General features: G+C 46.6%; 1 protein-coding gene across 2 annotated transcripts in view; it reads right to left on the reverse strand.

Moving 5' to 3' along the window:
* lrp6 (low density lipoprotein receptor-related protein 6) overlaps positions 1 to 24,608 on the reverse strand; it is a 36,082-nt gene that overhangs the window by 9,027 nt on the left and 2,447 nt on the right. For both annotated transcript variants that reach the window (XR_005078913.1, XM_037121673.1), the window contains exons 2-14: positions 20,950 to 21,346; positions 12,751 to 12,948; positions 12,263 to 12,459; positions 11,987 to 12,121; positions 9,531 to 9,927; positions 8,796 to 8,967; positions 5,308 to 5,524; positions 4,191 to 4,480; positions 3,850 to 4,076; positions 3,580 to 3,764; positions 1,617 to 1,943; positions 906 to 1,108; positions 602 to 813 (exon numbers count right to left, since the gene is read on the reverse strand). Coding sequence is in view for 1 of the 2 variants with exons in the window: in XM_037121673.1 (XP_036977568.1) it covers positions 602 to 813; positions 906 to 1,108; positions 1,617 to 1,943; positions 3,580 to 3,764; positions 3,850 to 4,076; positions 4,191 to 4,480; positions 5,308 to 5,524; positions 8,796 to 8,967; positions 9,531 to 9,927; positions 11,987 to 12,121; positions 12,263 to 12,459; positions 12,751 to 12,948; positions 20,950 to 21,346 (3,157 nt within the window). In the remaining variant the exon portion in view is untranslated. The remainder of the gene's footprint in view (positions 1 to 601; positions 814 to 905; positions 1,109 to 1,616; positions 1,944 to 3,579; positions 3,765 to 3,849; positions 4,077 to 4,190; positions 4,481 to 5,307; positions 5,525 to 8,795; positions 8,968 to 9,530; positions 9,928 to 11,986; positions 12,122 to 12,262; positions 12,460 to 12,750; positions 12,949 to 20,949; positions 21,347 to 24,608) is intronic.

A 24,608-nucleotide genomic window follows, 5' to 3' on the forward strand; every position in this document is an offset into this window, starting at 1 on the left:
AGTCCTCCTGAAACGAGTCAATAAAACCATGAGGAGGATTTCAGAGCTGAAGCTCCTCACGTCTCCTGGAGCCACTTCAAACCACAGAGTCCAAACTGAGGCTGCCGGCACAGAACCAGAGTACTCTGGTACCAGAAAACGCTGGTACCAGAGAACTCTGTTAACAGATTACTTTATAAAACACTGTCAGCAGGAACATTCCCACCCATCTCTTTATCTCTCCTCCATCTTTCCTTGTATGTACATGAAAAATAAAGAGAAAATCAACTACGTCTCCCAGGATGCATTGCGGTATCAAGCGTCCCATCACTGAGCTTCAAACTTTGGTCTACATGAAACTTTCAGCAGCTTAAAAACATTTGGGATCAATTCAGCAACTGTGACTTCTTCTCCATGGCAACAGCAGCTGAGGCTCATGGGTAATGTAGTCTTAAGATACAATAAATAACCTCAATCTTTAAAATAGGAATTTGAACACAATAATCAGCTATCATCACTGACACAGGTTGGCACAGAGAAGACAAAGCTCCATGCTGGTGTTGATTTTAGCAGCTGTGAACATGTGGTGATGTCACCGTGATGTCACCGTGATGTCACTGACCCTCTCTCCGGGTTGACAACAATGGCTCGCGGTTTGTCGTGTTCTCCTCGCAGCACCACGCCCACTCGGCTGCCGTCTGTGCGGGTGACGTTGATGACGTTGGTGACCTCGCTGGTCCAGTAGATGAAGCGGCTGTAGATGTCGATGCTCAGGTCGTACAGCTGCAGCCCCTGGCTGGGCCCGCCCAGAGAGCTCGACACCACCGTCATACTCTGACAGGACGACAGCAGAGACCCGGTTCAGGGACGGTACCGAGGGCACTTCATATGTCATTCATTCGTCAGGAGACGGCTGCTGTCCTTACCTGGTTTCCGTCCTCCTGAGCGCGGCGGATGACGTTCTGCTTGGAGTCGATCCAGTACAGCTGTTTGTCCAGCGGGTCGTAGTCGATGGCTCGGACGTTCCTCAGGCTGTGGATCGGCAGGATGATGTCGGGACTCTGCTGCTCGTCGATCACCATGCGGTTGATGGCAGTTTTCTGGCTGAACAGCAGGAAGGAAGTCGGAGCTGAAGGAGGAAAACACAAAGAGGCAAACATGCTGAAAACTGCAGCATATCAAACTTTATCTTTCACTCCTCATTCTGCAGTGACGTCACAGTGATGTCACAGTGATGTCACAGTGATCAAACTTGTTCTCTATAACCTCACTTTCGCTGTGATATTCAGTCTGATTCCAGGCTGGATGTTCAAAGATAAATGAAGTTTGATTTACGACACAAAGCAACCAGAACAGGAAGAGGCATCATTTTCCCCGGTCACTATCCCCAGGTGAAGGTGGAACAACATGAATAACTTCTGCACTGCAGAAGAAAAAGAGGCTTCTGACGGAGGAGAGAAAGAAGGTGAAGACGTGGAGTGATAGAAACCACAGTCAGGTAACTAACGATGACTCTGACAGGTGAATCTGTCGTCTGAAACTTAAATAAAGTCAGTAAAACATAACGAGAACCTCCCCCCGACGTCTCCTAACAGGTCATGGTGTGTCTGGTTGAACCAGGTGTGATGGCGTCTCACCGCTGCAGGTCTTGTTGTCGTAGTTGAGGGAGAAGTGGGCGGGGCAGCCGCACACGAAGCTGCTGACGGGGACGGCGAGGCAAAGGTGGGAGCAGTGACCGTTGGTGGAGGCGCAGGCGTTCCAGCCGCCCTGTCTGGACGAGTGGAAGACCAGGATGTCCATGACGTAGTCCAGGTGGCCCTGGATGACGGTACGGTTCTGCCCGCTCGTCTTGTTGGCGCGCTCGATGCTGCGCTGGCTCCAGTCGGTCCAGTAGATGTAGTCCTGGTACTGGGTGAGACCGAAGGGGTGAGGGAGGTCATCGGCGATCACCTCGCGGTCCTGACCTGCAGGAAATAAAGAGAAGAGGAGCGGTGAGACGATGGAGCCGAGTTTGTTCTGTCCAAACGAGCTGAAACGGGTCAAACAGCTGCATCAAGAAAAGATCCAGACGTCTCTCAGCACCACTCCAGAATCAATAACATCGAAAAACGTCAGCAGAAACATTTTGTTTCAGCTTGTTGTAGCAGAAAAAACATAAAATTTAAAACTAAATTAATCAACAAACCAGCTGAAGAAGAAACAGACGCTCATATTTAAACAAAGTTAAAGCAACATGAGCTGCAGCTGCGTTTACACCTGCCGTGGAAATGATGACGCAGACCCCAACATTCACTTCCTGATCGACTGATCCATCCTGTCCACGACTGTCAGCTGTTAACTCAACCTGGATGACTAAGTGGTGTTACTGACCTCGTGCACGTTTACAACTCGTGTTGTAAAGATCAGATCTGAAACCGACGGATGGAGATCGACTTTGTTTAAAACTATAAAACGTATCGTGTGGGCGAAGCCTCGCTGGTGAAACTGATGTGAATTAAAACCAGGTGTGAAACTCGACACCACAATCACAGAAGACTTGAGGAAACAGTAAAAAGGGAGTTTGGTGTAGCGGAGGGTTATTTTCTGTCCTCCTCCTCTGAGGCCAAGACCGAGGCTGTTTCCCTGCACACAAAATTGTTGGTGTTGTGCGAGCGGTGTGAGCGTGTGCTGAGCCCGGACTCTAATAACAGTATCGTTTCTGTGAGGAATATTTTGGTCCTGGTTTACATCCACCGACGTGCTGCGAGGGAACACTTGAGGACAAAACTGAGAGCGGAGCAGCTTTTGTTTCAGCAGCACTTTGAAGTTTCCTCGAGCAGCCAACGTATTTCTGCTGTCACCCGACACCAACGCAGAGCTCGTGCACGTGCAGGAACACATGACCGCAGAGACGTTTTGTAGAGCGAAGAAGAAGACGACGAAGAAGAAGACGACGAAGAAGGAGAAGACGACGAAGAAGGAGAAGACGAAGACGAAGACGAAGACGAAGACGAAGAAGAAGACGAAGAAGAAGAAGAAGACTGAAATCTGAACTTTGAAGAGGAAACGCTACAAGTTTTTACATAAAATTAAAAATGCACCAGTCTGAATAAATGTGTGATCTGTTGACTTTCAGAATGAAGGTTTGTACAGACGGATGTTTTAACATCAATCCAGGAAGCAGCAGCAACTTTCTCTCCATGTTTGTATGAATAAATGTTTAATAAATCAGGTTCTGAGAGACGAACAGTCGTCAGTACAAACCCTCAGAAATCTGACAGTGAAAGAAAAAGATTAATGAAAGCTTTGGCTTAAAAAGTCACAATTATTGGACACATTTTGACTTTATAAGTAAAAATTTAAACTTTTTATCTCAATATTTTGACTCTCCATCACTTCATTTGACTTTTCATCTTTTCTTCCACAGGCACAGAACATTAACCTGAATTCAAAGAAAAAACATCAAAGTGTTTTGGAGATTTTCTTTCCCCCAGTCTGAAATCAGACCCGTTACAGAACAGAACAGAACAGAATCTGAAGATGAAGTGCTGAGCCAGTCTCCAGTTAAACTCTTTGTTCCAGTGAGTAAAGTTCTGAAGAGGCTGAAGTTCTGATTCTCACCGAGCATGTTGGACGATTCGATGAGCGTGGTGTCCAGGTCGGTCCAGTACAGCCGGCGCTCCGCGTAGTCGATGGTGAGTCCGTTGGCTCGGCCCACATCGGCCACCAGCGTGATCCGACCGGTCCCGTCCATCGCCGCCCGGTCGATCTTTGGCTTCCCGCCCCACTCGGTCCAGTACATGTACCTGAGGAGATGAACCGGGTCAGCACAAACAAAGTGTTTCCATCTTTATCTCTGACCCGTGTTTTCAGTTTCCTGCCAGTTCTCACCCTTCAGCAGGATCCAGAGCCAGGGCTCGTGGGCTGTCCAGATCCTTCCAGACCAGGACCTGCCGGTGCTGCCCATCCAGTTTGGCCACCTCGATGCGGTTGGTGCCGGTGTCGGCCCAGTACAGGTTCTTGCCCAGCCAGTCCACTGCCATCCCCTCGGGATAGTCCAGACCAAACTCCACCACGTGTTCCAGAGCACTGCCGTTCATGAAGGCCCGGCTGATGGTCTGCAGGAAGAGAACAGAGACCGGGAGGAGGTTAGAGGTCCGGTTCTGGAAGAGATCTGAACCTGCCTGACGACCAGACTGAGCCCAGTAAGACACTGACAAGTGTGCTCTCACCTTCAGAGTGATGTCGGTCCAGTAGATTCTGTTGTCGGTGACGTCGAAGTCGAGCGCCGAGGCCTCCTTGACGCCGGTGAGCGGGATGGCCACGTTGTTGTTGTTGGTCTCCAGGGAGATGCGGCGGATGTCAGTGTGGCGGGAGAAGAGCAGGAAGGCCTCGGGGACGATGCACGTCCTCATGTCGGCGATGAGTTCGAGGCCAATGGGACATCCGCACTGCACGCCCTGAGGCTTGTAGAGACACAGGTGACTGCAGCCGCCATTGTTCTCTGCACACGGGTTCGTACCTGAGGAGGGCGGGGCCACCGGTGAGTCATGGTCATCATTGTTTTCTATTCTTAACGTTACACACAGTCATTAAATCACATGACCTCTGTGATCATATTCTGTACACAGTCATCCTGCAGTATTGATCGTATTGGTTCACAGATATTGTGATTTGGTCGCTCAGTGTTGAATATCAAGATCAATACATCGTGTCAGCAACAATCTTTTTAAACCATTTTGCTGAGTTTCACTGACACGTGTTCGTTAGTTTGTCTTGTTTATTTTCATGTGAAATTGGACGTGTCTAATTCCTGAGAGGAGAGAACAGAGAAACTCTCTCTGGCCTGCAGCGTCTTCGTCCCAGAGGCAGCCTGCTTCAGCTGAATGAAATATTAATGCTCCATTATTCCCATTTCCCCGTCAGACTGGTGAGCGGAAGCTCTGCTGGGATCCGCAGCCGACAACACAACGAGCTGTGAACTACACCCGAGAACTTTCTGTGTACTGTTCATCTAATATTCATCAGCTCAGGTTACAGAACAGTGAATTAATCAGATGATAAACAGTGTCATGATGATCTACAGTGACACAGAATTAACTGTTTCCATGTGTTTATCTTCTTCAGAGCTCAGAGAGACAATCACAACAGAGACGACGTTAGAATGACCTCCAACAACATCCAACTACAACTGACAACTATAATGACTTCACAACTAACTTATATCCCTAAAACCAATAACAGCCAATACTCCCCCCCCGCATCATTAATGAGGCTCTAGGTTTGATGTGTTAAGTACTGATTCCTGATTGGACGCTGACGGATGGAGACACGGCGGTCTTTACTCACCGGTCGCCTGGTGAACGTACGTGGCCTTCAGGCCCATCAGGTCGGGCAGCTGGTCGATGATGAACTCTCTCTCGGCGGTGCGTTTGTGGACGCGCTCGATGCTGCGGCGCTGCCAGTCGGTCCAGTAGATGAAGTCGCCCAGCAGAGTGAAACCGAAGATGTGAGGAAGTTTGTCCTCCACCAGCACCCGTCGCCCCGTCCCGTCCATGTTCATCACCTGAGGGACGGGCAGAGGAGGGCGTCACACACTGAGCATGCTCAGAGCACAGAAACAGACATCACACTGATAGAAACTATGTTTACTACTTTCATCACAACGTTTGGATTAAACACTTGACAGGAAATAGATTTCAGGTGTGAGGATGTCAAAATAAAAGACTCTGGAGACGAGTCGATGTTCGAGCAGCTGCTTCTTTAAACTAAAAACATGTCTGTGTTCGATAAAGATGCAACAAGGCTCAACAATCAAACACAAAACAGACCAAAGTCAAAACCATGAGCTCTTCAGTCGTGTCGTCACTGGTTAAACAGATTCTCTGCATGTTGTTGCAGCTGTGCAGAGCAGAAGGAAACAAACTACAGCGAGTACAGCGTCTCCTCACTGGCTTCAATCACCACCAACCAAATTCATCACTTATGACTTATTTCTGAGCAGCTAAACCTCATGTAAACACACACACACACACGCTGACAGAAAAGCTGCTCACATTTCTAACACAAACAGATTTTAGACTCACAATCTAAAAGAAGCTCCTCTGTGTTTCTGCTCGACAAGCAGTTTTAACTGACTCACATTATTTTACTGGACCAACAGTAAAACCCAAAAGTGAGAAGAACTTTGGAAACATAATGTTGCATTAACCTGGAGGACAAGAGGTTTGCATACATGTGACCAGGGAACATTTCTGTTAAATACACATCAATCACCATCACACCAAGACGCTGGATCAACGAGCTGCTTCTGACTGCACGCCTGAAAAGATTTGATATAAGTAAAAAACTTTATTTACATTCTGGCCTCTTTGGATTCGACTGACCACAGACGTGACTCCTGTCGTCTTCACTGATGAGTGTTTGTGTCTGTACGAACACGTGTGAGTTTCACAGATATTAGAAACTTAAAAATAAGCCTCAGGTTTGTGCGAGTGACATTTTATTTGTACACGTATTTAAGTTGACTGTTTTGTTTGATTTCATTCACACAAATGAAATCGTGATATTTCTTTATCTGTAATTTGACCATCTGTTAATAAAAACATAAGAAATACATTGTGACTTTAAACATTAACCTCGTGTCGTCACTTTCTGTTCCCATCATGCCCGGCGACATGGACAGATGTCTGGACAGCCGGATGGAGTTTCTCGCTGTGGATACTGAGCGTGCTCAGAAGAGCTGAGGCGACCTGGCAGCACATCGCAGCGCCGCTAATTAGAAGCAACAGCCAGAGCAAAGAAACAACGGCAGCATATGGCCGCCACATTTCCTCTTCTTCTCTCTCGCACACTTTGACATCTCACTCGCTCGGAGCAGCAGCGTCTCTAAACCCACAACTGAGACTGACAGGAGCGGCTCGAGCAAACCTGGAACACACTTTAAACACACGACGACTGAACAACACTACAAAGACGTGCTGAACAAAGACGCAGAGAATTCAACGAGTCCTCCATCTTTGTTTGCCATATTTATTAACCCCTTCAATACCAGAGTGAGAGCTGCATTCACCGTCATCAGCGTGTTTTAACTCTTTAAAGTCCTCAAAGGTCTTTCAGTCAGTCGAGGCTTCACATGTTATTTAAACACTGACGGCAGATTAATATTAGTGAATTTGATGAAACTACATCACAGAGAGCTGCGACACAACATGGATCCAGCCTGTTCTCCAGTCGACAACATGATCCACCTCCTGATGGACTGATCTCTGCTCAGCCTGCAGCTTCACTGCCGGGTCGTTAACGCTGGACGGAGACGATCTGATCGAGGAGGAGAAGCTTCTCATGTTCGACTGATCGACCAAAAGAAAACAGACCGACTCTGACTTGGAACAAAAACAAGAATAGAAAGGTTTTTTCTGCGCCTGACTTGAGATTAATTCTAAAAACATGCAGAGAGACTTCAAGTGTCAACAGTGGAGAAATGTCAGGAATCTACAGAGAAGGACGAAACAGCGAGGCCTGTAATCTACGCCATGCTTTAACTCATCAACACAGTGTGGAGCGACGCTATTGGCTGCTTTCAGACCAGCCGCTGCATGGCCGGCTGCCATCTTTCAAAACATCCCACACACACACACACACTCACACACACACACACTCAGAGAGAGGTGGTGTATAAATATAAAATGAAGTTTCCATCCTCAGCTCGATGGCCTCAGCCAAAAGGTCTCTGCTGGTTTGGGAGTTGTGACCGCAGTGCGGCGACGGTTTCAGATTCGGGGTCTATTCTAAACAGAGCCGACCGCAGCTGGAGCGCAGGCCGCAATCGGAACCAGATGTGGGATCTTGCCGCAAAAACCGGGTCCTCCAAGAAACCTGAGGGGAGGGATGGAGGGAGGCCAGCGGAGGCCCCCTCCCAGCCCCGCACCAGAACCACCTTTCAGGGGCTTGTAGCAGGAGTTCAGGTGGGGTCACAGAGCCCCAGAGAGGAAAACCAGAAAATTAAAAACAACATGGTGGGAAGGCGTGAGGACAGAAACCACAGAGAGAGAAGAGGTTTCATCCGAGTCGGACTGTCGACACTCTTTACAGGTTTGTGAGCTGAAGTGTTGAGCGCATGATGTGGAGACAGTTTAACAAGCATCTGAACAACAACATGACAAACTGAATATGATCCACAGTCACACCAGAGTCAGCCTGTTAGCTGTTAGCTGCTACTGCGACATGAACACCTAAAACCTTTCTATAATATGTATGTAAATATTAACTCTAGTTATCAGCAGAATTGAAAAATAACAGTTCTTCTGTTGGTATTGAAGTTAGCATGCTAACCAACTAGCTCCGCTCATTCCAGTCCAACTGCTCCTGTGCTACAACACCAACACTCCAGACCGCTAGCTGCATGGCTAACACAGCTAATTAGCTAAAGGCAGCTACAGTTAGCAGCAGTTATCATCCCAGTGCATAAAGGACTTCAGAGTCTTCAATGAGTAAGAAAGGTGAAGTTATTGTCACTGATCATGTCTGTATGCAACAGACGAACAGAGGATTGCTGTTATCGATCAAACCAAACACCCTGAATCAACATGGGGGCCAACGCAACGATTAACCACGCCTGCACTTTATTTTGAAGGCAGACAGGAAGCCTCGGAACCTCCTCTGCTGACCTCCAGCTCACTGGGCGGCCTCGTTCAGCAGCGAGGAGCAGCCACCACCCGGCAGGAGGCCGACAACAAGAACCCCCAGTGATCAGCTGTGATCGCCCAGGTGGACACACACACACACACACACGTGCACATGCACGCACACGCACACGCACACGCACACGCACACACCTCTATCTTGTCAGTCTTGGCGTCTCCCCAGTAGATTTTGCGCTCGTCGTAGTCGAGGGCGAGGCCGTTGGGCCAGCCCAGAGAGGTGTTGACCATCACGACCCGCTCCATCCCGTCCAGGTCGGCCCGCTCGATCTTCGGCACCTCGCCCCAGTCGGTCCAGTACATGTAGCTGACATCAGACAGGAAGTGAGCGTGTTAGTGCAACTGGAATTTTACAAAGTTTAAAACTTTGATGTAACTGTTTTTGTTTTTTCACATTTTATACATCAGTTAAATTTTTACTGAACTGTCATTTATGTAGTTTAACTCTTTTTATTGTCTTGTGTTGGTTCTGTTTGTTCTCTGACTGACATATCTGCATCTACATCGTCTGATGTATGAGATGGATTTAAGATATCATATATCAACTAAATGAATTCAACATGTGTATTCAGATAAAAAGTTTTCAAACAGCAGAAAGCTGTTCGCTATCAGCTCAACGGATCAATTATCTCTCTTAACTGATCAATTGTTTGTAGAAGAGTCAAAATTATTCTTAAAACAATAAAATAAACTACTATTAATAATCTTAAGGTTAAATTAAACTGAGCTGAGGAAGGACAGTGATGTGCTGCTGAAAGCTCTGGAACATCCTGTGAGTTAAGATTGTGTCCTTTCAGAATAAAATACTTTGTGTCTTGCTGACAGAGCTAATCGATCATCAGAAGAGTTATTGATGGATGGACTCCTCACCCCGCCACAGGGTCCAGTACGATGGCTCTGGGCTCGTCCAGTTCCTCAGAGATCAGGATCTTACGCATGGTGCCGTTGAGTCGGGTCACCTCGATGCGGTCTGTCCCGGTGTCGGTCCAGTACAGGTTCCGGGCGATCCAGTCGACCGCGATGCCGTCAGGGTGGTTCACCTGTGACGTGACCACGAACTGTGCGTCACTGCCGTCCAGCAGCGAGCGGCGGATGGCCTTCACGTCGTCGTCCGTCCAGTAGATGTATCCCTCCACCGGGTCGTAGTCGATGGCGATGGCGTGACGGATGTCGTCCACTTGCAGGATGATGTCGGTGAAGTCCGGCATGTCCAGAGAGATGCGCCGCAGGTCCGTCCGCCGGGCCAACAGCAGCATCTGGGTGGCACCTGAGGGGCAACATGGAGGTCAGTAGCAGCCGGGTTTAAAGGGCCAGTTCACCCAAAATACAACAAACAATAAACCGAAGAAACATCGAACCAGAAGTCAAATATTCTGTTAACAACATCAAGGACAGAGACGCAGAGAGATCAGACGCTGAAATCAGGAAATATTAAACACTGAAAACTGACTCATAATAGTCGCCAATTAAATTTCAACTAATTGATCAACTGTTGCAGATGTACTTAGTTACTTTCTACCACTAGTTTCGGGCTTTAACTCCCTGAATCCAAATCATCTGTTTGCCCAGTTTAATCTCAATGGTTGTGGTGACAATAACAAAACTTTAACATCCCAACATGAACACTGAGTTCGTGTTGGTGCGGCGGGTGGAGGAGGGACGTGGCTGCAACCGGACAATACACTTCATCACTTCAGGTCAGACTGCGACCACGTTCCACTCACATTCAGTCCAGTTTAAGAGGCCAAGAAAAGAAAAAAAGACCCTTGGCTGAAAGAGTTAAACCCGGCAGTGAAAGGGGACATTGTCTGCAGGGGGAGCATGTGATCCCGTCTCTCACAAAAGCTTCCCCGCCTTCACTCCTCCGTCGCTCTGCAGGCGAGTTACTGAACCAAAAAATGTAAATAAAAGGAGGCCAAGGGGGGGAGAGGGAGGAGGGGGAGGAGGGGGAGGAGGAGGAGGAGGGTGGGGAGGAGCAGCAGGAGGAGGGGGAGGAGGAGGGGGAGGGGGAGGAGGAGGAGGGGGAGGAGGAGGAGGAGGAGGGGGAGGAGGAGGGGGAGGGGGAGGAGGAGGGGTCCGACGCTGTCATTCAAACAGCCAGCCTGGCTGCTGATGGAGCAGGGTTACCGTGGCAACAGCAGGTCAGCCCCAACACCACCTTCAGCGGCTGTGACGGTGGCGATGAGACGCGGCGGGTTTGAATGTCATCAGATAGTGGTTAAATTAGAGAAAACGTTAATGAGGTTTGGTACCAGAATCTGCTGCTTTCTCTTCCTGCAGAAACACAAACACGCTCTAATGAATCCAGTCTGTTCGTTTGGGCTGAATTCTTGTAAACAGTTACACAAGAGGGTTTTTTGTGTTTTTCTTTCTGAGAATAATAGATAATCTCCAAACTTCTTCGTCTTTCACTGACGCAGTTCAGGAAATATTTGGATCCGTTTTCTGTTTCCACTCCAGCGTCTCTGAAGCCAAACTGAAGATAAAGAGTTTCCTCTGCAGGGTTTTCACTCACACTCATGTTTTAAACTCCACTTTGGTTGATCGGGATCATTTGTCAGAGCTCACTCTCTAAACTGCAGGTCAGTGTGTTCTCGATGCTTCTCTTTGACATTATCAAACTCGTTAAATCAACAATATCTCTGACAAAAGGACAGAGAGCAGCTGGAGGGAATCAGACCAACATCAGGATCAGATCTACATACAGGATCTGGTGATTATCACAGGTAGACAACAGCAACAACAACAACTGTTTTTGTCTGTGAAGAATTGTGAAGTCAAAGGCGACTGGCCTTGTTTGAGGTTTGGCTTTATTTTATAAAATTCAATAACATTTTAGACCCTGACAGTAACTGAGGGACGACCGACACGCAACATTATGGAGTAAATATCCCATAAAACAAATCAACATTCACAGGTGGTGAGTGCAGACGTCTGAGAAGATGGAGGAGAAGACGAAGAACAAAACAAAGAAGAACAGGAAAGAAGGAGAAGTAGTTTGTGTTCTGTTAACCTGTCAGAGTCAGCAGCAGCTGTTTGTGAACACACCGTCTGTTTCACTGAACCAGTGACATCAGCACCAGACTCCCTTAACAAATGTGTCAGTTTAGTGAGTTGTTGAGTTGGAGACACTTTATAAACTCTGTGAAACTCTGTCTCTGACTCATTCTGCATTATTTGGACCTTCTTGTTAATTCTGCAAATGTTCTACATGAACTTCTTTCTGTCTTTGAGTAGAAACATGGAGTCTGTTGGTCTCAGAGATGGACGGGTTTGTTTCATACTGAGCAGGAAGTGACCTCAGAACCAGGTGTGTGTGTCCTCACCGTCTCTGCAGGTCTTCCCGTCCTCCAGCAGCTGGACTCCGGTGGGACAGGCACACTGATAGAAGGGCTTCAGCGGGGAGAGGAGGCAGAGGTGGGAACAGCCTCCGTTCTTCACGGAGCACAGGCTGCCGACGACTGTCAACACAGACGACACTCACATCAGCTGCAGGTTCAACACATCTCGTTACCTTAATTACATCTGAGCATCAGGAGCTCTGAGGACGATAACTTCCAACTATAATCACCTCCGCTGGTTAGACATGTGCCTGAACTTACGGGTGTTTTGTCTCTTGTCGCTGAAGACGTGGATGTCCATCGGTGAGAAGATGTCTGAGTGGACGATGCGTTGTTCCGTTCCCGTCTGCTTCCTGCACGAGTGGATGGAGTGGGTGTTCCAGTCGGTCCAGAACAGGGTGTCCTCGTACAGGGTGAGGGCGAACGGGTGAGGCAGCTCTCCTTTAACCACCACCTCCCTGAAACACACCGCAGCACCATCAGCTTTTCACACTCACGACAGCTTGTTAGCTCATCCTGATGTTACCATCTTTAATTCAAGCTAGGTGTCTTTAAAATGACAGGTTTTTAAATGGAGTTCCTGAAAAACAAGAAGGAAGCCTGCTGGGTTTAACCCCTGACACGCACCAAACTCCAGTCAAAATTACATCATTTTCAGATTTGTTTGGCTCTAAGCAGAAGTAATAATCAGGTGACAACTCCGGTTAAATGTTTTGCAGCCAGCTGTGAATGTGGTTCTGGTTCTGTACCTGGAGGATCCGTCCAGGTTGCAGCGGTGGATGAAGTTGTGTTTGGCGTCGGCCCAGTACAGTTTCTGTTGGCTGTAGTCCAGCGTCAGCCCGTTGGGCCAGTAGATCTCTCTGTCGATGATCATGGAGCGATTCGTCCCGTCCATCCCAGCACGCTCGATCTTTGGGATCTCGCCCCAATCCGTCCAGTACATGTACCTGAGAGACCACACACACACACACACACACATCATCAGTACATGTACCTGAGAGACCACACACACACACACACACACACATCATCAGTACATGTACCTGAGAGACCACACACACACACACACACACATCATCAGTACATGTACCTGAGAGACCACACACACACACACACACACACACACACTCCTCAGAGAGGGCAGAGCTCAGTGATTGAACAGAGGTGATCAGCTCTGATTTGACAGACAGCTGATCAGTGAATCAACATATTAATGCTTCTTGACTTTAGGAGGATCATAAATCCTCCCTGCCGTCTTCTGTCCTCACTGAATGAGACTCTGTGGGTTCTGGACTGACAGGATGTGAGTGAGTCACTTATCATCAGGCAGTTAATCAATAACCAGTTACTCACTGAATAAAAACAGATCAGGGGATGAAGAAATATCTTCTGTTAGTTACAGTGAAGCTGTTGTGTTCACGACGTGTAATAAAACCGTCACACTGTTTTCTTTAACACAGACAGTTTCTCCTGCTGTGGAGGCTCGTTTACCGCTGAGCAGCCAGTTCTCCTCTTTGTTTGGATTAATTACCATCACAGCTGGACCTCCTCCTCCTCTCCTCCCCCTCTCCTCCCCCACCATCACTAACCTCTCCCCCTCTCCTCCCCCACCATCACTAACCTCTCCTCCTCTCCTCCCCCTCTCCTCCCCCACCATCACTAACCTCTCCCCCTCTCCTCCCCCACCATCACTAACCTCTCCTCCTCCCCCTCTCCTCCCCCACCATCACTAACCTCTCCCCCTCTCCTCCCCCACCATCACTAACCTCTCCTCCTCTCCTCCCCCTCTCCTCCCCCACCATCACTAACCTCTCCTCCTCTCCTCCCCCACCATCACTAACCTCTCCCCCTCTCCTCCCCCACCATCACTAACCTCTCCTCCTCTCCTCCCCCACCATCACTAACCTCTCCTCCTCTCCTCCCCCACCATCACTAACCTCTCCCCCTCTCCTCCCCCACCATCACTAACCTCTCCTCCTCCTCTCCTCCTCCTCTCCTCCCCCACCATCACTAACCTCTCCTCCTCCGCCTCTCCTCCCCCACCATCACTAACCTCTCCTCCTCTCCTCCCCCACCATCACTAACCTCTCCTCCTCTCCTCCTCCTCTCCTCCCCCACCATCACTAACCTCTCCTCCTCTCCTCCCCCTCTCCTCCCCCACCATCACTAACCTCTCCTCCTCTCCTCCCCCACCATCACTAACCTCTCCCCCTCTCCTCCCCCACCAAAAACATTCAGACACTCCGATAAACAGAAAACTAGCCAACCGTTGGACTTATTGATTCATAAAAAGGTAAATTAATGTTGTCAATCAACTGACTGATGTTAAAATGATAAAGGGAAGAGACTCCCAGTCCAGACCAGGACCATGGTCCAGACCAGGACCACAGTCCAGACCAGGACCACGGTCCAGACCAGGACCACGGTCCAGACCAGGACCATGGTCCAGACCAGGACCTGTGCTGTGTGAGCAGAGGACATGACGGAGACAACAAAATATGCTCATGTTGACTCTGTTGATGAACAGAGGACAGTCTGAGAGGAGACAGACAGACACTGAAGTCGTGAACATAAACTTGCTCAAACTGTCCATCAGACTAAGACGCTCATTGTCTCCGACTGGTAGCTGGTGGGAAAAGGACGGCAGAGGTCGGCAGTAAGTCAGAGGCAGGAAGCGGTGAACAGGCCGGGACAAAAGCCTGAGCCGGAGAGGGGGGTCGGATCTGCTGCCGTCCAAAATGAGCCCTTTAATGAGTCCAATTACACGGCTTTTAAAATCTGTCTGATGTCATGACGAAGCCTCTCCATCTCAGAGAGTCTGTCCACTGACCGCTTGTGTAACAGCATTCATCACACACAAGGACAGAAAAACATCTGCAGGAAAAACTAAAGATTCAAACAGTAGATGCAACTAAACATCTTCATTTTAGAGCAGAAAGGCCAAAAACTCAACACGTTAAATCTGCAGGTTTTCTTCTGTCGTGTGATCTTTGTGACGGCAGCAGACCTCCAACAGTGGAGTGGACTTTTGCTCATGAAATATCAAAAACTACAGTACGATCATTCAGGATGACAACACACAGAACTGAAACTACAGGAACCACAGATATATTTCATATAAACTGGTGAACTTGCTTATAAAAACCTGACGATATCACGGCTGCTGTTTACTGATGGGAGAATCTGAACCGTCTGACGAAGCGGTTTGAAACATGTTCAGCTCTGGTTTTCTGTCTGCATCATGACAACAAGGCAGGTTCTGACACCAGACTGACTTTAAAAACCTCCTTCTCTCAGGTGTCCTGCACAGACCTGAGGTCAGTATCGATGTGAGGAGGACACGTGTTTGCTGCTGGTCACAGTCACCAGACGTCAGTTTGGTTTTTACATTAATGTTTACAGACGCTTCACCATCGTACCTTCGTACTCTAACTGTAAAAAAGTTTGAATACAGATTTGATTTCTTGTTCATTGTTTTTCTCTTACAGCTATCAGATGATATCATTACCATGAAGTTTATAATGGGGAGTGATCTGATATCATTACATCTTTCTCTCTGTGAGGCTGAAGTCTGACGATGGTCATCACGCCACAGATCCTCACTTTTATTGAAATGCTAGTTCAGTGATGACATTAGAAATCCAACAGGTTCTGCAGGATCTCCCTGACAGCAGGTGAACTTTTACGTAGAGGCTGAATCACATCAGTTAACAGGGAGCTGACTGTCAAACATGTCGGCTGTGTGCGCAGAAAAAGCAAAGCGCACAAGTACAAAGTGCTCAGTATCATGTCATCGTCCGACTTCATGTTTCCAAATGTAAAAGTGACCCACTAACAGAGCTGCTGGGCCTCTCCACGTAATCCCATTCAGCCCGAGACAAAAGCTTTAACTGATATCCTGCCCGGCAGCCAAACACAGCAGCAGCCTTTAAACACAGCAGCTGGTTGGGTTTCACCGCTCACAAAGCAAACCTGCGGCGACGAACGAGCCGTCAGCGGTGACGAGTCGGCACATGACGAGTCCACGTCAGGAAGTCACGACGGAGACGACCTGACGCTTCACATCTGACTGAAACACTCACAGAACAGATGAAGAGCTGCAGATTTTAAACATTCAGCTCAGTTTTTTTCTCTCCAGCCCGAACAATGCAGCTCCGGCTGGGCAGGAAAAAAAAGGAGAAAAACGCTCCAGTGAAATGCGGAGAACACAACACATCCCCTCACCACAAGAGCGGCATTGTATTTGGTACCTGATGCATTAATCATCCCAGCTGAACGGAGTCCAGCGCTGCGTTCCAGCGTGGATTTGGAGAACCAGTTTTCCTCAAAGACTCGGCTGCACGACAGCAGGCTGAGAAACAGCCACTGCTGAACAAACACTCAGCACAATATTTACAGCTGCACAGACTCAGACGCTCGCTGCTCTGAGCGCTAACCAGCGCTAATCTGAAGAGTTTATTCTCTTTAGTTTGTGTCACAATAAACAAGCTCTAAAAAACAGGATGTTAAAGCAGAAGTTCACTTCATATCCAACATGTACACATCAAATACTCAACTTTAGTTTTTGTATTTTTTCTCCCTGTTCTGTCAGTCAGAACCAGGCCACTGACTCAGCAGAACCTGAAGCTTCAGTCTGGACCACTGAAGTCAGAATTTTACATTTGTTTGTCTGAGAATGCAGGAATTTACCAGAATATCTTTTTAAAAGCCAGTCAAAGTGTGTTTTTTTCCTGTGAACTCAGGTTTTGTGTTTTTCAGTGATAAACATGTAAATATAATTTAATTTACTGATTATGTAGATGTCAAGAGTTCAGAAAATATAAAAAGGTCAATAAATAACAACAGAGGACATTTTATTAAGCATTGACATGAGTCTTCTTGATGAATCGATGCTGCAGAACATGATTTTGTAATCATGTTCACTACGGAGCCCCTGAAGGCCCAAACAACTCCACTTTACTGGGGTTTTTTTCAAGCATAACCTCAACATCACCAGACTCCACTGACAAATGTAGTGATTTTAAGAGTTGCCGAGTTAAAACAAACTTTATAAACATTATGAAACTGTGTCTCTGACAGATTCTGACTCATTGTGTCCTTGTTGTAAATTCAGCATTAAATGTTTCAGCTGAAGTTGTTTGTCTCCTTGTAAAAAGTGTCAGTTTGTGGCAGCATGTCTGTACCAGCCTGTCTGCTTCTGTGTCTAAAGTGCTAAAGTCTTACCTGCCAACATTGATCAGCTGTTTGAACACACTGTTTACACTGATTTCACCATTTACACTCCATTTATGAAAGAAGAAACATGTTATTGATCTAAACATGTCACATGTTACAAAGACACTAAACAGGAACTAGAGGTAAGATCGGGCCTAAAAAATCCAGCCCGACCCGACCCAGGCCCGCAGGCATTAAAGCCCGACCCAGCCCGAGCCCGACCAATTAACTTGATTTGCAGGCCCGAGCCCGAAGCAAACCCGAAATTTCAAGATTACGTTCACGAAATGTCCGCAAAACCGTGCGCAAAGCGTGCTCTTGCTCTGCGCCTCCTGTTTAGTAGTAGTTATATAGCAATTACCTTACAGCGCCGCCTTCTCTGTTTTATCCAAATTATTTATTTACAACAAGTATTCCTTAGTTTAGTATCCACACATCGTTTTAGTATACATTTTCATAAACATATATTTATTTTAAAAAAAGTCAGCGAGAGAGAAGCCCGAGCCCGACCCGACCCGAACGTAATGATTGACATTTTAGGCCCGAGCCCGACCCGAATTTCGGGCCGGGTCCGGCTCGGGCTCGGGCTAAAGATCTTACCTCTAACAGGAACAATATAGGCGACTTCTTTGTCCCCGTGGAGAAAGTCCCCAGACTCCCTTAACAAATGTGTCAGTTTAGTGAGTTGTTGAGTTGGAGACACTTTATAAACTCTGTGAAACTCTGTCTCTGACTCATTCTGCATTGTCTCAGATGTTTATTTCATACATCAGACCAGGACGCAGGTCAACAGCAGGTCTGAGGAGCCTCTAGGATCTGATTAGTGGCTTCATTTCCAGATCAGAGCCTCATATTACAAAGAACAGATTAGTTTGTCGGTCATTAGAAGAAAATTAATCATCAACTACTCTGATAACTGACTTCAAACATTTTCTGGTTCCAGCTGCTTAAATGTGAAGTTTTTCTTTGTCATGTCTGACAGCAGATGAGGAGACTTCACGTCACTGACTGAACTGAGGAGCGTTTTTCACAACTTCTATAAACAAACCACTGAATCGTGGAAATGAAAGTTGCAGTAACACAGAGATCTTCTACAATCTCTATTTAAACTGAAAGCCATCAGGATAACATCCAGCTGCTGTTTGTTAGATAACTAATATGATAAATAATCTTTTGTCAGGACATAAAACCAACTAACTGTTGATCTTCACTGATCCACACGTGACAGTCTAACAGAGGCCTGAGCGCAGAAATATAACATGTTTAAATCCAAAACACAATCCACATTATACTTTATACTGTATCAGTCATCCAATCAGAGCTGGACACATAGATGGCCCCGCCTCTAAAGGATGCGGCACCTCCAGCACAGAAACTTCAAAATAAAAGTACATCAAAAATTAAACAAAGAGGGAAAAACACCTCAAAGTCTCAAATGAGTATTTAAAAATGGTAATTTATTAACCATTTGTCTCTTTCTGCTTCTTCTAATCGCTACTGATGAAATACAGGATCATCAGTCAATATCTGGCCTCTGAGGAGAGTCGCATGTTGCACATGCAGGATCACAATTTGATGACAGTCGGCGGCCAACGTTGAGCATCAGTACGCGCTGCAGACGAGTGGATGTAACTGTAAGTGTGCAGTGAACTTCTGCTCCAGTGACCCGCTTCTACTGTTTCTGCATCAGACAAAACAAATGTGACAAAAACAAGAGTACAACCAGAACCGACTCTCCAGAGAGAGACGAGCCCCGAGTACGAGCGAGCGGTGAGACTTTTATCTCTGACACGGTGCCGGATCAAACACCGAGGAGGGAAGAGTTTCCATGAATAGAAACCCAAGAGAGACGAGAAAGAACGACGGCGAGAGGCAGAGCGACGGCCCCAAATTTAAATAAAACTAATGAATACATTACAGGCCTCTTTTATCTGAGTCCTAATGGATTTACATCCTAATCCTCGGCCTCTGCGGAGCGACGCACCGAAACATGGAGGCGGGCAGAGGAGGACACATGGTGATGAAGGACGGGACACTTCTGCACCGCCGCTGTGTTACCAAACTGCTATTACACTTACTGTGACACACTGTATGAACACAAGTTAATAATCAAAGCAACCTAAAGTCATAAGCCACCATTTTATATCTTTTTCAGTGCAAAGAATTCATTAAAAAGTTCTGTAACGTTCACATGAAGCTCATCAATACATGTGTTATAATCAATAAGTTGTTTGATCAGTGTTTCCTCCTCAAATGTCTTGCTTGTCCACAACCCAAAGATATTTAGTTTACTGAGAAAGAGAGACGAGGAAAAGAAACCAGAAAATATCGACTAAACAAAGATACTGACGGTCAATTTAAAGGAGCAGTCTGTAGTTTCAGGGATGAAATGTTAATGAGCAGAGAAAGATCCTCATTGGCTGATAAACAAACTACATAAACAAACTCTCTTTGTTGTCATGACTGAATAAACAAACTGACCGTAAAAGAGTTTCACTTTGTTGACATGTGGCGGACCCTGCCACCTCTCGGGCTTCACACAGTGTTCTGAGACTTGATGAGACCTGATGAGCAGCTTGTTTATTCACTGAAGGAGAAACGTTTTGATCATCACCTCATTAATATTCAGAGTTTGAATTCCTTCTACAAAACTACAGCGTGCTCCTTTAATAGCTGACAGCTTATTACCTGCTGTTGCTCTACTGACGAGGACGAGACGTGTTTACTTTCATCATTAACTCTGTTAAATATCTCCTCCATTCATCGATCAACTGTCCAGAACGTCAGAAGACAACAAAATCTGCAGCCAACAGCTGTTTTCATTTTCAATCAATCTACTGATTACTGTCTCGTTTAATCCATTAATCTATAGAACAGGAGGAAAGACAGGAGGATCTAAACTCAGCATTTATCAAAATAGGCGTCATGTAGTGGAGGACTCGATCAGTGAATTGATCATCAGGACACTAATTGATCTGTTCTGCGATTAGCTTGTTTTCATTGTCACAGTTATAAAACCTGGTCAGGAACTTTGAGGCCTGTAAGTTCACAAAACCTCGAGAGGTCCGCTTTGTTTTTTTAAGAATCTCTGCCTCCCTCCAACAGAACTCCTTCCACTAATGTTCGGCCCACAACTGGAACCAAGAAACAATGTTATGTAACTTTACAACTTCACGGTCCAGCCGAGGCCTGAGAACCAACACACTGCGTCTGCAGCTCAACGAGGGAGAGAAAGCAGCTGGGCCACAGGTAGAGTCAGCAGGTGAACCTTCAGTGTTATTAGTGACTGCACATAAAGCCCAGTTCTGTAAGAACCCGGGCAGTGTTTCAGGATCTGAGTGTGTCCTGTCTCTTCTCTCTCTATCTCGAGCTGATATAAGACATTCCTCAGCTGCCGACAGCGAACTCCTCGTCCTCACAACAAGAGAAAAAAACCTCAACACTGACGCTGTTGTTCGGTTTCCAGGAGGACTCGGTGGACGGCAGCCTGCTGGAGGATCCGCTCGGTCAGCCTGCAACCCAATCTGATCCAGGACAAGCTCCAAACAAAGCCCCAGAAACACACCCCTCCTCCTGTTGTTCCCCAGTCAGAGCCTCGGGCTGCGTTCACTCGCAGCTCCTCGCTATTCACACGTCCTACCACCAACACGCCAACTCTCAATCAAGCTGCCACATCCGGACTCAAACTGGACCAGGAGACCACAAAAGGTTCCTGGTTCACGGGTCAGACTCACCCTCGTTCAGGATCCAGAGCGATGGCCCTCGGCTGGTCCAGCTCCTGCCAGAACAACACTTTCCTCAGAGACCCGTCCAGCTCCGCCACCTCGATCCGATTGGTCTCTGAGTCTGTCCAGTAAAGTTTACTCCCTAACCAATCGCAGGCCAGTCCGTCCGGGGAGGCCAGGCCCGGGACCACCGTCTGGATGGCGCTGGCCCCCGACTGGTTGAAAACGGTGCGTTTAATGGCCTCCTCGCTTACGTCGCTCCAGTAAATGAGGCCCTGTGCGTAGACGTAGTCCACGGCAGCGGCGTCCTCCAGCCCGCCCACCACCACCGTGGCGTTGGCCTTCTCGTGTGCCGCGTCCACGAGCCGCAGGTCCCGCCGGTTTGCATACAGCAGCAGCGGCACGCCTGGAAGACACGGAGGAGACGCCATTAAACCCCGAGCATCATGAGATTACACAATTTAAACCGTTAAACACAAAAACAACCACTTAGAAACACAAAAATACTGTTTACACAATGAAAAACAACAGACTTTTTAAAAACACTGAGAAAACTTCAAACATTCAAAAGTTAAAAACAGAACTCCTAAATATACAGATTAAGATGCTGAAAAACTGAAATGTGATTATTGACAAAAAATCATTCAGAGATAAAAGTGACTGAAATACGTCTCTGTGTACCAATATTCATCTCTGTCACCAGCTGTGTGTGAGGGCGGATGTTGTTCTGGATCGGTACCAACTCTGTAAACACAGATGTTCTGTGGCATCAACAAAACGAGACGTTAGAAGACGTCAGATTCTATAATCTGCCCTCAGACTCAGCAGGCTGATGACGCCGCGATGACTTTGTGGCGTCTGTAACGTAACGTATAGAAAGCAGAGCGCGCGGCGGGTCGGCGGCGAGGAGCCGCCGGGACGCCGGGCTTCCTCTCTGCTGGATCTTGGCTCCGGGCCTGAAGCAGCGCTGCTCACCAGCGTGGGATCACAGACGAGGTCAGCGACAGCCTGTTTTCATTTCACTCGGGGGAACTTCCCTCTCCAAATATTTACTACATCACGACCTCAGACGCACGTCGCTGCGGGCCGACGACACCTCAGGACGTTTACACACCTCCGGCTGTTCTGTTACATCTGATATTAATCTGCTGAGACCATTAATCAATCGTTAGTCAGAGAAACACTTCAGTGACTCTGACATGACGTCCGACCAGCAGCCCAGAGACAAACAGACACAGATGAATGTCTGAAAATAAAATAAATGACAACACGCTATTTAGATCACAGAGCGAGTCGAAACACAGGGACAGAACCTGGACCGGGTCTGGACCGGGTCTGGTGAGATGATGTGAGTGCTGTCTTCACCTGTTTAAAGGCTCATTACACTGAAGTCTTTACATTCACATTACTGATGATTATTCATCAGAAATCTCAGTGTGTTTGTGTTTTGTCAACAGTGATGTTGATATTGAAGTATCCGGTCCAGAACATTGTGATATTTTGTTGGGCTGTTGGCAGGATTTCTCAAAAACTAGTGAACATATTTCCACCGAACGCTGACGGAGGACGAGTCTCACAACAGATCCCATTAATGATCGGTTCTGATCCAGAGTGAAGGAAGAGATCCAGGAATTTTAACATATTCATCAGTTTGTCAGGAACATTAATCTGCTCTCCACCACAGGACACTAAATCTCTTCAGGTTCTGGACTGATGGTCGGACCCGATGGCTGGTTGGTGCTGATACAGATATTAAGAGAAAATAATTCTGATATCCACCTGAAATCAGCACCAGAATCAGAACCAGTGAGTCCACATGTGAGAGCACATAATCATTAAAGGAGACGTGCTTATTGATTCACTGAACTGAGGGGATTGATCACAGAACTGGACCTGATCAGATTTCAGGGTGATTTGATTTCTTTGGGTTTAATTTGCAGGATTAGTCAGAAACTATTTTATTGTTTGTCATATTTAATCATTCTGACATCTGGAAACTAGAGCTGAAATATAAATTAATAGAGTCCAGGCGATCAGTATCAGCTGTAAGTGGTCAGACGTGTGTCCATATTACAGCTTTATGTTAGAGATTTATTTTAGACAATGAAGCGTTTTATTAAACTGTAAATGTTCCTGCAGCTGTAACATCTGTCTCACCAGAGTTTCACAGATCGACACGTCTCAGGAATCATCGGAAAATCTTGTTTAAAAAAGCTTCTCAAAGCTCCAAGTTTGAGATGTAAACGTCTCGTCTGGTTCGACCGACAGTTTAATGCCAAAGATAAAACACAGCACGTCTTCACGCTGCAGGAGCGTTAAAAATAAAGAGTTAATCCATCAGGTCAGACGGAGACTCCACATCAAAGACAACATCCGAGCAGATTTTACATTTAATATGCAAAAGTGCACTTTGAGACATTTCATCAAAACAGATTCACAACAGATTTGTTCTGTCAGAGAGAAACTGCTTCAGTCCAGCAGAACCACGACAGACGAGACCTGAGCTGCATGTTCACATGTTGTTATCATCATCATCATCATCATCATCATCAACAGATCCATTATTTCAGCTCAGTGACAGTTTCTTAAGAGACAAAGTGAGAAAATAACCTGCTGCTCTTTGTAGTTCTTGATGATCTTTTACAGACCGACAGTCGTCACCGTCAGTCGTTATGTTCTGTTTGTTTCTGACCTTTATCATCTCACACAGTGTGAACATCACCTGACAGGTGTACTTATAAACTCACATGGGCCAAACACATCCTGCATAATAAGATAAAACACTCCTGTGCTCTTCAGGTAATCATGTAATATTCTCCAGCTCTCATATCTCTCAGTTATTCACCGATCAGCCATTTTTCAACTGTCTCTGATTTCAAGTTTTGCTTTTTCGTCCCGGCTTAACTTGAGTTTTATATAAAAAAGGTTCTGTGCATGAACGACATCAGTGAGCAGAACACAGCGTGAAGAAGATGTGGATGGAGGTTCTCAGCACTCCGGGTCACGATAGTTCTGAGTGCTGTATCATAGATAACTGGACCGGAGAAAGAGACAGAAACAGGTCCAGTTGTCTACGATACAGCAGTTAGAACTACATGAAGAACCAACAGGTCCACATGGTTTGTTGATGCCAGTTTAGTCTTACAGTCACTGTTACTGTAAATCTAGATCACCACAATAATCACTGATTAAACTGAGTGTTAAATAAATGAGGCTCTGCACAGAAGTGACCTCAGTTAGCAGAACACAACATGAAGAACCAACAAGGACACGATACTTCTGTCGCTGAATAATCATTAAGGTTTTATATCAGCTGTTGTTTAAACTTTATTCCATTTTCAAACTGAAACAAGAGTTTGACTGAGAGGATTTGACTGTATTCTATTTTTCAGGCTAGTTTTGAATGCATCGCTTCAATCTGGGTGTTTACAGTCTGATATTCACTATTATTGTTGTTAAATGTCAAAATCTAAAACATCACATTAATCCCTGATTATTTAACTGAGGTTCTGTGCAGGAAAACCAAACACAACATGAAGTTCTGGTTCTGAGGCAAAACTTTAAATCTTAAATCCAGAAACTTTCATTAAATAAAAAAATAATAATACAGAATTTCATATTTCAGTCTCAGTTTCTAACACAAAGTCACAAACCCGTGAAAGTCTCAG

This window comes from Acanthopagrus latus, chromosome 14 (assembly GCF_904848185.1).
Source record: "Acanthopagrus latus isolate v.2019 chromosome 14, fAcaLat1.1, whole genome shotgun sequence".
NCBI classification, from domain to species: Eukaryota; Metazoa; Chordata; class Actinopteri; order Spariformes; family Sparidae; genus Acanthopagrus; species Acanthopagrus latus.